Source organism: Candida dubliniensis, chromosome 2 (genome assembly GCF_000026945.1).
Source record: "Candida dubliniensis CD36 chromosome 2, complete sequence".
Lineage (NCBI taxonomy): Eukaryota > Fungi > Ascomycota > Pichiomycetes > Serinales > Debaryomycetaceae > Candida > Candida dubliniensis.
In genome coordinates this window covers 1,888,672-1,903,733 of record NC_012861.1, presented here as the reverse complement: position 1 = coordinate 1,903,733, position 15,062 = coordinate 1,888,672, and the positions used below count along the sequence as shown (strand labels likewise).

The 15,062-nt window shown below is 31.5% G+C and overlaps 5 protein-coding genes across 5 annotated transcripts; 1 reads left to right on the top strand and 4 right to left on the bottom strand. All coding sequences in view use genetic code 12, as the record gives it.

Annotated features, from left to right (window-relative positions):
• Positions 1-435: 435 nt before the first annotated feature.
• Positions 436-1,452, bottom strand: CD36_23340 (ribonuclease H2 subunit, putative; the record flags this gene model as incomplete). The annotated part of the gene is made up of 1 exon (XM_002418762.1): positions 436-1,452. One exon carries the CDS (start codon positions 1,450-1,452, stop codon positions 436-438), a length of 1,017 nt encoding a protein of 338 aa, XP_002418807.1.
• A 445-nt stretch (positions 1,453-1,897) lies between these two features.
• SLP2 (stomatin family protein, putative) lies at positions 1,898-2,704 on the bottom strand (the record flags this gene model as incomplete). Its single annotated transcript, XM_002418761.1, has 1 exon — positions 1,898-2,704. The coding sequence occupies one exon, from the start codon at positions 2,702-2,704 to the stop codon at positions 1,898-1,900; it is 807 nt and encodes a 268-aa protein (XP_002418806.1).
• A 303-nt stretch (positions 2,705-3,007) lies between these two features.
• Positions 3,008-4,003, bottom strand: CD36_23320 (exosome complex exonuclease, putative; the record flags this gene model as incomplete). Its single annotated transcript, XM_002418760.1, has 1 exon — positions 3,008-4,003. One exon carries the CDS (start codon positions 4,001-4,003, stop codon positions 3,008-3,010), a length of 996 nt encoding a protein of 331 aa, XP_002418805.1.
• A 336-nt stretch (positions 4,004-4,339) lies between these two features.
• On the bottom strand, positions 4,340-5,962 carry CD36_23310 (mannosyl phosphorylinositol ceramide synthase, putative; the record flags this gene model as incomplete). Its single annotated transcript, XM_002418759.1, has 1 exon — positions 4,340-5,962. The coding sequence occupies one exon, from the start codon at positions 5,960-5,962 to the stop codon at positions 4,340-4,342; it is 1,623 nt and encodes a 540-aa protein (XP_002418804.1).
• A 4,193-nt stretch (positions 5,963-10,155) lies between these two features.
• CD36_23290 (subunit alpha of assimilatory sulfite reductase, putative) lies at positions 10,156-13,437 on the top strand (the record flags this gene model as incomplete). The annotated part of the gene is made up of 1 exon (XM_002418758.1): positions 10,156-13,437. One exon carries the CDS (start codon positions 10,156-10,158, stop codon positions 13,435-13,437), a length of 3,282 nt encoding a protein of 1,093 aa, XP_002418803.1.
• Positions 13,438-15,062: the final 1,625 nt, after the last annotated feature.

Below are 15,062 nucleotides of genomic sequence, written 5' to 3'. Positions count from 1 at the left end.
ATCATAATTTGTATATAGGTACTTATTATTACTAATTGTTTTTTGCATAGGAGATGTTTGAATTAAACGAAAGAGGGGAGTAAACATATGAGAAGACTGTTAGGATGTGCTTCCATTTCTATATAGATACATAGGAAGGTTTATTTTTCAGTTTACCTGAATAAACCATTTTACTAACTCAATCAAATTTAATGACAATTTGATCTCCGAAGAAGGATTTATTTCTATTCTGGAGAGATAATAGTCATTGATTAGAAAAAAGCAAGAGATTTTTTTATTGCCAGGTTTATTTTATTGATAAAATGACTAAGCAACAAGAAAGAGATCTTTTGTACATTGTATATCTTATTAATATTATATTATACTATTGTTTGTTTGTTTATTTGTTATAATTATATGTGAGATTTATATATTGTAAGATGTTTTCTGCTGCCATCATTTAGTTTTTTTGAAAAAACTATCAATGGCTCCACGTTTGACCTTTTTATTAGCTGTGCCAGTGGATGGTTTCTTTTTAGTATTATTTGTAGTAGATTTCAAATTACTTTCTAAAACATTTTCAATTAAATTCTGTTGAATCTTCAAATCATCAATATATTTCAAAACTCGAGTAAAATCATATTTGAATTGTTCCAACAATTTTTGTTTCAAATAGTTGTTGACACCATTATCCAAATAACTATTAAAAATATAATCAATAGAATATAATAAACTTAGATCATTCAATAATTGATCCTCTATGATATTATTTGACATTGATGGATTCAATTCTAATTTCAATTTTGTCAATATGCTATTGTTAGGTTCATCATTACTTGTAAGGATATACTTTTGTAATGCTACAACTTTCCCATTTAACCAATGTAAAATTTTGATTAAATCAAATCGATAAAATGATTCATCAATATTTTCAGTTATTATATCGCATAAATTTGCCAAACTTTGATGATATAATTGATCAGGAATTTCTAACACCCAATCATTGTCTGTATTTTCCCGGTAGTTATTTAATAATTGATCTTTCAAATCTTCTAAACTTTTAAAATTATCATTAAATAGGTTCTCTGGTAACGATGATTGTGGTGACTGTTGTTGATTTAGATTCAGAAATAATGAAATTAGTAAATAACTAAGATTGAACTTGTTGGATATGATGATTTTCGGTGATTGTAAAACATAACCTGGCTCAAAAATTAATGATTTTATCGAATTTTCTGATTTTGATTTTAATTTTGCACCTCTATATTTTGCACTAGCATTATCATTATCAGTTTCATCATCTTCACCACCAATAATGTTTAATTCGTACAATTGACTAGTCTTGTCCTCATCATGGTGCACTAGGTATGATTTTGTTATGACCAAATTGGTTGGATTTGGTAAATTAATAATTTTAAATTCACTACCAGAAGTGGTATTGGGTAATATTATAACTTTACTCTCTTTATCCATATTATAAAAACGTTGTAATGGTTCAAATTGAACAAGAAAGAATGGAGTTTTTCAAAATTTTTTTTTTTGTTGATTCAACACCATCTGGCGTATATTCTTTTTCTTTTTAAGGGGGGGGGGGGATTTTCAGACGCGTTGGACCTCCCCCTGCCTTTAGTATTTTCTTGCCATAATCTTGCCCTATGGAATGGTTATAAAAGCAACTCACTCAATGTGTACAGCCATGTAATTATTCTCTTATATTTGCGCCAAAAGCATACACACAAAGAGTATTAGTGTATAACTAAAAGGAAAATCTACCAAATATTTCATTTTTTATATAAACAATCTATCAAAAAATAAAGAAATGACAATAATCAGGCAATGATATCATGGAAATAACTATTTACAACATCAACATCTTCTTCTTTTTAATTGAGTCAAGGTATCATATGGATACCGCTCATTATTGTAATTTGATAAATTTATCAATATAATTATCCACAATATTTTGTGGTGGGATAATATCTTTAATTTCAAATCTAACACATTCAATACCCCAATTTTCTTTAGCAGCGTCATTAATAATTTTAATAATTAAATCATTTAGTAATTCTCGATTTTTCAAAATTTTCGATAATTCTAATTTCCCAATTTGTAAATTTAATCTCGATTCAATTAATTTTAATATAGAATATTTATAATCATCAATTCCATAACTAGCTTTATAAGGATCAATAATTTTAATATATATTATACCATTTAATTTAATTTTCACATTATCTAATGTAATAGCATTTTGTAAAGGTAATTCCAAAGCCATTTCTTTCAAATTTTGAACATAACTGATTTTATCAATTATAGGAGCTAAAATAGCTAATCCAGGAGGTAAAATACGATGGAATTTACCCATTCTTTCCACAATCCATGCTTCTTCTTGTGGTACAAATTTAATAATAGTATTAGTTGGTAATGGTTTGGTTTGGAAAAATGTTGGTGGAGTAATGGTACTAGTTGTTGTTCTTGTTGTTGTTGAAGGGAAAATGGAAGTGGTAACATTACTAGAACTAGATGAAGAAGAAGAAGAAGAAGGTGGTTGTACTGATGGTGAAGAAGAAGAAGAAGAAGTTGTAGGTGGAGGAGTGGTAGGAGTGGTTGGACTTAATAATGATAAGGGACCACGATTTGTAAATTGACGGTAGAAAACATATCCTGATTGACGATAAACATTTGGTTTAGATATTATTTGGGATAACATTATAAATATATACATATATACAAGTAATGTGCTGGTGCTGGTGCTGATGCTTTATAAATGTTAATAGAGACAAGTTTATATTCTATTTGGAGGAAAAATTTTTTGTTGTTGGCACAATTTTTTTTTCTCAATCCAAATTGTAATTTGTTTGGCCCCAGAAAAAATTGTTAAACACCGACGCTACCATATGTTTATACCTCCCCAATGCTACAAACTATATAGCAACAACAACGACAATTTATAATATTGTTTTATTAGAAGTAATTCTATATAAGGCTTTTATTTTTTTTGGTTTTGGGGAAGGATACCATACCCATATTATCTATCAGCACTTGATTCTAATAATTTATAATTCTCATTATTATATCTATTCAATTGATGATTCTTTACCGTTGATTTAACCAAATTAGTCAATCGATTAATTTCATCTATTGATTCATGACATAAATTAATTAATTGTTGACCATCTATAGATACTCCACCATTAATACCACCACCAATTTTACTTAATTGAATTAATTCATGATTTTGATTCATGGTCATAATTAAATATCCATCACGACATGATTCTTCCATGACATCACCATCTAATAACCAAATTTCTTGATCAATATCATTAGTTTTTAAATTAGTTTCTTTAGATCCAAGATTAAATAACAGAAATGTTAAACATATTGGAATATGTAATATTGATAATTCAATAAATGGTCGTTTCATTTCATCATCATGAATGATAATATTACCACTTGTGGAACTATTACTACTAGTATTATTGTTATTGATTGTCACGTCAGGTTTTTTAAAATCAAGTAATGCTGTGATTATGGCTAAACATCCACTATCAATTAAATTACCATCATAATTTAATACTTGTAAATCAATAATTAATTCCCAAACTTTTTCTCCAGCAATAATACATAAATTTTCCAAATCAACCGCATTTGATCTGCGTATAGCTCGATCTAATGCTCGATTAATTAAATTTATAAATTCATCTTCATTATCATTATCATTTGATTGAATTTTAATATGATTAGGTATTTCACAATTTATTGTCATGATTCCTTCAAATGGACGATCTTGATAAGGTTCAGTGATTCTTGATGTAATATTTACCATGACTTTGGTTTTACCTAATGATAATTCTACTGATCCATATCTAGTGTTTGATAATTTGATATCAATTGGTCGAAACTGATTGAATTTTCGTGATCCATTGCTGCCACCACCACTATTGGAAGTTGATAATCGAATATTCGACTTTAATGCTTGTATTAAATAGTTTTTTTGATTTAAAGATAATTCTTTCGACATGGTTTCCCCTTCAGTTTGCTAGTGAATGTATGTGGTTAGATGATATTGCTTGAAATTAGAAAAGGAAAAAAATCTTTGTAAAAATAATTACAACCAATATGTTTGTGCATATACACACGACCTCTTTTTGGGGTTTGCGATGACATTCATTTAGGTGGACTTTAGAAAGAAAAAGAATATGCTAACTACTACTTAAGAATAGATACTGTATATTTTGCTACATGTTATTGTAATACCCCTATTGTAAGATAAACTTTACATTAATATATTATTAATTAAATTAAAAAGGAAAAAACAAAAAAAAAAGTACTTACGTAAACACATACATAACACTCCTTATACAATATCATTATTTAATTTCATTATAGTTTCATGACTAGGCAATGAAGAAGTAGAAGATGAACGAGATGACGATGATGATGATGATGATAATCGAGTCGAATAAGGAAGTAAAGTTGATTGATCATCGCAAGTGTTTTTATTATTAACATTATTAGTATCATTAGTATTATTGATGGTTGGAATTAAAAGTTCATTATTAGAAGTCTTTGAATTGATAGTTGGTGAAATTGGAGTAATTGCGTTAGTAGGGGTTTCAGTGGTAGAAGCGTCTATTATTACTGTATCATCAAGAAGTTTACTCAAAACATCAATTTCAATAGGTAAATTTGAATCTTTACGATTTCTTCTTTTAACCTTTGTTTTACCACCCAAAATATTGAAAATTGATGATAATCTAGTTTTTCCAGTGTTGTTGTTGTTGTTGTTGTTGTTGTTGTTGTTGTTGTTATTATTGTTGGTGCTATTATTATTATTACTATTGTACTCACTCTTATCATTACCATTGTTATCGGCACCACCATTAGTGTTGTTGTTGTTGTTATTATTGTTGTTGATATTTTTCAAATCATTACTGTCTTTTGGTAAAACCAATTCGTCATATTTACTAGAACGACTCCAAAAATCACATTTAGATAGAAGTTTATCTAAATGGAAAAATCTTAAAACCCCCATTAAGATGGCCCAAGTTAAACTGATAATTTTACTAGTCAATCTTTTGCATTGACTTGAGATTAACCAGGAATAAAACAAATATTCCATAAATAAAATTAATAAACCAAGTAAAAACCCACCAATTACTGCCAATACCAAATGATCACCCAAACTTTTAATGAAATTAGCATCACCCATATGCCAAGAAGAGCCTCGAACTATGGCAAAATATGATGATGTAGTTCCTTTATAATTTTGAGGTAATAAAATCCGCACTTTCCCAGCTTCGGGAACACCCCAACGTTTATATTGTTTCCACATGATGGATAAAAATAATGGTCCTGTTGACATCATGATGGTGATATACGGCACCAACCAATTACGTTGATATTTTTCTAAATCTTGAATTACTTTCAAGAAGAAAGGATGATTAGGAACACTACCCATAACATCATTGGAGATCCCGGTGGGGGCAGTTTTACGAACAAAAGCTGGCACTGTAAGTAAGGGGTCTAATTTACGTTTACAACCATCATCTAAGTCAATATAAATCCCACCGTAATAATACAAGGCAAAATAACGAATAGCATCTGCTCGTTGAATAGGATATTTATAATTATCCCAAGTGTCAATAAACCAATTGAATTCCTTATTGATGAATTCACGAGCCAGTTCGTCGGTCCATAAGAAATATTGATAATCATCTTGATGAAGATTGATACAAGCTTGTTGACCAGGTTTCCAAATTTCTGGGATATCAGTGGTTTTATAAGTTTGATGGATAATTTTCGGGATAATAGCTGGTTTATTTAATGTGGTACTAGGGTTAGGATTAATTTCAACATCTAATAATGCATCACTGAAAATATCATCATTTAATAATGAAAGTAAATCAAATGATAAATACAATAGATAAACAATTAGACCAACATGGGCCCAAATAATGCATTTCAATTCTTTTCTCATAGTTTTGAAAGGTGGGCAGATTTAGAATTCAATTTAACTTATGTATATATATCTGTAAAGGGGGCGGAGGAAGTTAATATCTGGAGTAAAGAAGAAAGGAAACAGTTGGTGTTGTTGAATGGGAATTAAAATGAATGTGAGACACAATGAAGATTAAATTAATTAATACACAATTATGGGAGGAGTAGGAATGAATAATAACACTTGAATATGAAGAAGAAGAAGAAGAAATGATATGTAAAGTAGATTGGAAAGAAGAAAATAATATTAAAAAAAAACCAACTGAAATTGAATTTGAAAGATAGGTGAAGAAATAATTTAATATTGTTTTGGGAAGGGAAAAAAAAAAAAATGGTAGTGTGTATGTGTGTATTTACCTGAGTTGAGTTAGATTTTCTTTTTCTGTTGTTGGTGATTGATTGTAAGAGAGAAAAGATTTAATTAAATATATCAAAGAGAATGAGACAGACAAAACATTCTCATTCTTACTCCTATTTTTTTTTCTATTGTTATTATTATTATTATTGAGTAGTTTGTGTAATGTTAAATGTCGCGTGTATTTGTATTTGTGTAAACTTATGTCGCGCAGTTCGTGTATTTGTTTATTATACTACCACTTCAATTCAATCTAACGAAAAACTTTTAGTTTTCCCCCTATATTACGTTTGGCTTTTGTTTTCAATATTTATTTTACATTTTTGCTAACCTAAAAAGTGGAAAAACAACTACAACTACAACATTCCACATTTGTCTTTTGCAATAACTGCTGACTTATATCGTACCTAAATGCTTAACTTAACTTGTAAGAGAAGAAACCACCAGAGGACCAGAAAAAAAATAGGGGTAGCTCCTTATGCGTTTTGTCCGATTATTGATATCTCCGACCTTTCAAATTCTGAAAGCTTTAAAGCCACTCCAGAACACACCCAATCTCTCGTTGTCATTCGGGCTCAATAAACAATAAGAAAATAATGGCAAGGATAAAAAAAAAAAATGGAAAGAGTTTCAATGAGATCGGATTGTAAATTTAACAAAAAAAAAAACAAGCCTCGTCCAGTAAATAATAATTTTTTCTTCTTTTAATAAAAGCCATGGCGTTGTTTGTGTGAATTGCTCAATTACGTAATCAATTTTAATAAAATGTAAACAAGTCAAAAGAAAAAAAAAATGTCGCATTTTCATTTGCATTTCACTTTTTTCTTTTTTGTACTCATCGAATTTATCTCCAATCTTCTACACCACTATGATTGGATTAGAGATATCGTCGCAAGAATCAAGAGCAATGAATGAATATAATTGAAATTAGCAATAGTTTGAAAGAATAATAAAATGGAAAGATGACCCCTCAAAAAAAAACCAACGTAAAATGATGTGGCTGAGGTTTAAAGTAAAAATGAATGATGGAGGCGGGGACTGAACATAATGGGGTCATCTGAATCTTGCTAGAAAAAAAGAAGGAACGTCGATAAGAAGAAGAGAAATACGACGTTCCCATTGTCAACTGATTACAAGCTAAAATCAGTTGATAATTGGGTGGGGAGAGAGGGAAGAAGAAGAATATGTATTGAACGTGGGGAGATAAAGGAGGGTTTTAATAATAACATTAGATCGCTAAGGCATAGAGATTTGAGTAAATACGACAGAGGGAAGGAATAAAGATGCAAAAAAAAAAAAATCAACACGCAATTCTTGCATCGAAAAATTCTAACCAAACTGCAATTAACATCATCATACTGATACAAGTAGAGATGCAAAGTCTCAATCCAATTCAAATATACTTTGTTGATTAACAAAAAACTGGAAATCTGGAAATCTGATGATGATAAAAACCATGGCGCAGTTTTTTTTTTTTTATTTCTTTTTATTTTCTCCCCTTTTACCCCTATTTTTTTTTCATTTCTCATCGTCTGCTTCTTTGAATTGTTTTTGGATAATGGTACACTACCATCATACTACCTATTTTCCTCTGCTTGTTCTGGTTGCTTCTCTTCCAGTTTCATTCAATCAATGGGATTTGCCTTATTCGTAGAGCTTGATTTAACATACAAGTATTACTACCATCAATCTAGTTTGCCATTAAGTTACGTTTTGAGCAATGTGTAATCGATAACAAACAGCAACAGACCAAACTTGAAACATTTCGTTTTTCCATCAAATCCTCGTAATATTTTTTTTTAAGCTAACAGGTAAAATGACGTCATACACAGTACATTTCAAGATTGACCCAGCTGGTCCTTGACCCAACTAGCTAGTAGTGTTGCTCTAGTCTCAACGACTGTTTAAATACTAGTTCTCATGCATAAACTCCGACTGTTGCTCTTGCTTTCTTTTAATTTGTTGTTGTGCCAGCCAGCTCCGCAATTGGGCTGGACATTGGTTGCTACCAATTAACTCTGTAGTCTGCTTGTATACTCGCTCCAGATCTATTGAGCCACGTGCTAGCCGTTGACCCAATTTTGCTATGGTATTGACAGTATCCATTGCTTTGTCGTTGGCACTAGGGACCCTGCTATGGGAATGGCCATTTCCTTTGAGCATAGGTGGCCCCAGTAGCCTGGATCTGGCTCTGGCACTAGCCCTTGTTGGCGCTAGAGATGGTACAAGTTTTGGCAACCGGCACAACCGTACCCCCAGGACTGGATCAAACCGTCCTAGTGGCGATTCTCGTGCCGCCACTTTGTACCTAACGCCCTGCTTATGAGAGATGCGCTGCACTATAGAGAAGAGTTTCGAATCCGTGGATCATCAACTACGTCTTCCTCGGACCTACTCCTTTCTCCCAAATAGCACCATTCATGGCATCGTATCTCCTATCCCCCAAAATATCGTATCCTATAAATAATATACAAGTATTATATATCAAGACCTTTCAAGTTAGCAAACAAGGTTTTGCAATCAGCTTTTGAAAACCAATTTGATACAGCAGCAACTTAATAATTGGTTCTTGTCTTTTTTTATTCTCTTTCATTTGACGGTTCAAATATATAATATCTTTATTTAATTATTAGACAATACTTCAGTAATATAAGAACATGTTTCAGTTATTATAGCAGCTTCAGCGTGTAACTACAATTTGTAGGGAAATATGTATTTAATATTGATTGGACAGCCAGTCTTAATTTCTTCTTTAAGTGAATATATGATAAAGAACAGTGATATCAATTTCAAGATCTATTTCTGGTGTCTTCCAATATAGCAAACTTATTATACATTGTTATTGACATTTTGTTTTTGATTATATTTTTATATGATTGTTTTGTTTCTTTTTCCCTAAAGTTGGTCCAACAAGCTTCAGTAAAAGATATAATATTCCTAGCCCCCAATAAACGAAATAAATTTTGAAAGTTAAATGTAAATAAAAAGAAGAAAAGAAAAGTGGTAAAAAGTTACATAAGAAGTTTATATGCTTTACATTTTTGTCACAAACATTTAAGCGTGTAAAGGATATAGATTATTTGGTTGCAAATCTTTTCTATGTAAGATTTTTGACAAGTGCACACCACATACATAATTTATGGAACTGTTTGCACACAAATAAAGATCAATCTATGGAGGATGACTTATTAAAAAATACGGTTATCACTGTCAAGCCCATCCTATTGCAAAAATTTGAATAAAGTAAGACATTTATGAAACAGATCTGCCATTCTCCACATACAACTCATCTCACATATGAATTAGAAATGAATCACGGTAAGGTGTTTGGAGAAGCTTCAGACAGACTTATGAAGATAAAATCACTAGATTGTTAGAGAACACAAGAAACGAAGAATAGACAAACCATGGACAAACAAACCTGTGTCTGATAAAATGCACATTTCACTATGTACTGTACGAGTAATAATTGAAAAGTATACTCTAAATAAACAGTGGTTTAATATTATAGAGTTGCAAAAGAAAAAGAATCCAAAAAAAAGCATCAAATTTTTCAAATTCCATGTTGCGGATTTTGAATTGTTAATCTCACACACAATACGAGAGACAGATTAAGTACTTAGGCGCTTTCTTGGTAATCAAATATATTTTTATTGGTTGCTTTCACGTGCACTATGATTATCTTTTTTTTTTTTTTTTTCTTTCTTTTTTTCAACCATTTTTTTTATTTATCAATTCAAGTAACACTGGTTGTAAAAAAACAACCTTACATACTTCAGTTCTTCTTTTTATTGATCCAATCAACCAAAGCATAATCCATGGCCCCTCACGCTATACCTGTGTCAAGTAAGACTACCAGTGAAGTTGATGTCACATCATCATCTTCCTTCTCGCTTATCAAGGCCAATCCATTCGGGTTGACAACTGATCCCCAAGAAATCAAAGACACCACATACACTTCAGCCACTACCATCATTAATCAAACACTTTATTCTATTGCTTCCAAGATCTTTAGCTATGAAACTGTTGGTGATGAAAATTTATTAGATTCCAACATCCAACTCTGGTTACAGTATCAAAGATTGAATGCGTATGGAATTGTTCCATTTTATAACAAATTCCAAGTTAGATCAGGTGCTGCCAATGCAATCTTAGGGTATTTCACTAAGAATGGCACTAATGGTCAACCAGTCTCTACTTTACTTGGATCAAATGGATTAAACTATATGAGAACAGCATTGTCGAGTGCTACTGCTGATAAATTACCATTGGCATTGAATGTTTCTGCTATTGATTTCAATCAGGATTCGTTGGTTTCAAACTACGGTGAAGCTTTGAGTGTTGCTCGTACTTTATCTTATCCTGTTTTCACTCCAGTTGATTCAAATGATGCCTTAGAAATACAACATTTAGCTATCTTGAATCATTTTTATTCATTTTTCAGTGGTAAACCTTCTGTTTATTTATTTGATGGTCCTGAATTTGTAAAAACCTTTAAAAAATTTGAAAATGTTTTGTCTAGTAACGATATTTTCCAATTATACCAAAGCTTATTAGATTCAGCTACAGATGAAGTTTCTATTGATGCTGCTTTCAATGCCTTGAATAAAGTCACAGGAAAGAATTATTCTCAATTTGAATATGTTGGTAGTGAAAATCCTAAAACCGTGTTTGTCGTTTATGGTACTCACCAAAGTACCCAATTGAGTCAAATTGTCAGCAAATTAGATGTAGGGTTAGTTAAAGTTAGAGTTCCTGTTCCTTTCAATCAAGAAAAACTTGTCCAAGTTATTCCTCAATCAACCAAGAAATTAGTGGTGTTGTCTTCTTCTAATGATGGATTAATGGCTGACGTTACCGCTGGATTATTCTTAGGTGGTAGATATCATTCATTATCGCTTGATGAATTCAATTATCCTCTTGATTTCAAATGGACTCCAATTACTGTTACAAAATTATTAAATGAATTTGTCTCATTAGATTTTGAAAAAATTTTCCCTGTTGTTAAACCAGCAGACGAAGTGTTGACCGCCAACTCTTCACCTGAAGGTAGTTATTTGTTCTGGGGTAAAGATAATGGAATTATTGTTGATACTGTTGAAAAATTGGCATTATCTTTATCTTTAGATAACAGCAAGAGTGTCGCCATTAGAAATATGTTTGATAACGGTAACGGAGGTGGATTATTTCAATCACAAATTATTTCTACCACAGGTCCAATTAGAGCCGTTGATGCAGCAGACGTTGTTGTTATTGAAGATTTATCTCTTTTACAATATTACGACGTCTTAGCCACAGCAAAACCCGATGCTTCTATTTTGTATATTAATCATAAATCATTGACAAAGGAAGAATTGATTGAAAAATTACCTATTGAATTCAAAAAAGATTTGGCTAAAAACCACAACAAGTTGTATGCCATTGACTTCTCAATTATTGAAAAATTGGATGAAGCTAATAGTGCCACTAAAGGATTTTCTGGTGAATTTTTGGTCCAATTGGCATTTTGGAGAAGCGCCTTACCTGAATTGGGTGGGTTCATCGTTAACAAATTATTGCAAGCCAATGGTAATTCATTTGAATTGTTAGGTACTGTTTTAGATAACTTTATCAATTCTGTTGATGAAAACCAAGGTATCAAAGAGATCCCAGTTGCTCCTGAATGGGTTGATTTGAAGGACGAAGTCAAAGAAGCTGAAGAAAAGAAAGAAAATGAGACCAAAGAACAAGAGCAAGACAAAGAACAAGTTGAAGTTGAAGAATCAAATGAATTACCATTTTTCCCCATTGAAACTTCCTTCTTTGCCAATCCAAGAAACCCAATTGAAGCTGTTGAAGAAATTAACAATACCGGTTACAAATCTCTTGCACAAAAGATTACTTTCCCTGAAGCTTATAATGTTTCTAAAGATTTGAGACCAGATTTGCCAGTTAAAAATTTTGTGGTAAAAGTTCAAGAAAACAAGAGATTGACTCCAACTGAATATTCAAGAAATATTTTCCACATTGAGTTTGATACTACTGGTACCGGGTTGACTTATGATATTGGTGAAGCATTGGGTATTCACGGTAGAAACAACAGCGAAGCAGTTGAAGAATTTTTGAAATTCTACAATGTTGATGGTGATTCACTTGTTGAAATCACCAATAAAGATGATAGCAAGATTGTTGAAATTAGATCAGCCAGACAGGCATTGACTGAAACAGTTGATTTCTTGGGTAAACCACCTAAAAGATTCTATGAATCATTAGCTGAATTTGCCACTGAAGAAAAAGAAAAGGCAGTCTTAACTAAATTGGCTAGTGCTGAAGGTGCTGAAGAGTTGAAAAAGAGACAAGAAGTTGATTTTGATAGCTATTTTGACATTTTACAAGAATTCAAATCAGCAAGACCATCATTTGAAGAATTGATTAAGATCATTGCTCCTTTGAAAAGAAGAGAATATTCAATTGCTTCTTCACAAAGAATACATCCTAATGCTGTTCATTTGTTAATTGTTGTCGTTGACTGGGTTGATACAAGAGGAAGATTGAGATACGGTCATTGTTCAAAATACTTATCCGATTTAAAAATTGGTGATGAATTGGTTGTTAGTGTTAAACCATCAGTTATGAAATTGCCACCATTATCCACTCAACCTATTGTTATGTCAGGGTTGGGTACTGGGTTAGCACCATTTAAAGCATTTATTGAAGAAAAGATTTGGCAAAAACAACAAGGTATGGAGATTGGTGATATCTATTTGTACTTGGGATCAAGACACAAAAAGGAGGAATATCTTTATGGTGAACTTTGGGAAGCTTATAAAGATGCTGGAGTTTTAACTCATATTGGAGCAGCATTTTCAAGAGACCAACCAGAAAAGATTTATATCCAAGATAGAATCAGACAAACAATTGAGGAATTGACTGATGCTATTGTCACCAAAAACGGTTCGTTCTATTTGTGTGGACCAACATGGCCAGTACCAGATATCACTGCATGTTTGGAAGATATTGTTCGTAATGGAGCCAAAAAGAATGGTGAAGAAATTAAAGATGTTGCAAAAGTTGTTGAAGACATGAAGGAAGATGGTCGTTACATTTTAGAAGTCTATTAGAATTATTATTAGATTTTGAATATATATATATATATAGAGTGTTATATACAACAACAAAAATAATGACGCGACAGCTCTTGGTGTGACTAAGTAATACCACCGCAATTTATTTCCTTCTTTCAAGCTATTCAATTATTTAGTCTCAAGGCATGGGAACATTGAAGTGAAATTTTTAGAAAAATTACAACAGAGAACGCAAAAAAAAAAAAAAAATCACTCAAATTTTAGAATATCGGTGATATAATTTATTTATAACTATTGCTTCTTCTTCTTTGATTTGTTTACATTTGTTGTTGTTGTTGAAGAAAAAAGTTAAATGGAGAAACTATGTTTTCGTAGTGATAGTGTGTTACTATTGTTATCTCCAAGTATGCAATCCCTTTTTAAGGTTTTTTAGAAGATCTTTGTTTACCACTTTACTCATTGGTTGTGTTTGGCAATAGATAAACAAACATGTAAATCTTATTATAGAGCTCTATTAATAATTACTACTGATGTAGCAAATAAATCTCAAGAATTGCAGTGGATTCCATACTTCATTTTTAGAACGAAAATATTATTGAATAAATGTTCTTATTGTGTATTGAATATGGCCAAATAAAGAAGAAGACGCATAGCTTATTATTATTCTGATAATATCACATGAGCAAAGAGTTCTTTTCACTTCTTTAACGTTGCTCAACAAATCCGTCTCACTAGATGTTCGTGGTGCATATCCTTTGGAACACAAATTTTCAACTAATCTAGAGCCATATTGTTCACTGCTTTAATGGTGACGTTGGTATATTTTAGTCATTTTTTTTAAATCTACATTAGGTAAAAAAAAGCCATTGCAAAATTGGGTAAAGGTTATGATAATCACTAATGAAAACAAAAAAATACTATGTAGAGAAGAGAATGATATCACCAAAAGGTTGCACAAGGGAGGCTATGGAGAACCTAAAGCTATAAATATTTTCAATACGAATACGTTGTATGCGCTAAATATATTTTAGTGAACTTTTTAGTTTAAACTGCTTGGTAGAGAAACTATTATGGTAGCGTGTCGAAGGGAAGTTTAATAGAAGACCCAACAATAGCGTAGTCACAAAAGAGAAACAACCTAAAGCTTTTAGTCTTTGCAATTCAGCACCCGAGGTGCAATTGAAACCCATTTTTGGACTATATATAGTTGTAATAACTAATTTAGTAGTGGTAATAATGATGCCACCACAAAAAAGTACTTCACAGTTGGAACGGTGAAACATTCTGTGTTTGTTTCTATGACATTTGTGACTCCACAATTAATTATTTGAGAAGGAAAAACCAAACACTACGCCTTGATTGTACAACAACATGAGGTTTATCAAACAGATCGAGTTGTGGTCTTAGGACAATCATTTGTTTATCGTTTATAGTTTAACCTTTGGATGCTTTTGTCTTTCTCTATAGTCTATTTCCTAAATAAGAAATTCTGTTAGGGTTAGTAGTAGAAGAAAATTACGTGCCGTGCAAAATAGAGAAAACCTTTTTTTTTTTTTTTTTCGCAACATGAAGAGAACAGTGCCACCCCCCTCTAAAGCAAAAACAATAAAACAATACCCAAAGAAGGAAAGAAACAGCAATGGGAAGTATTGATTTTTTGA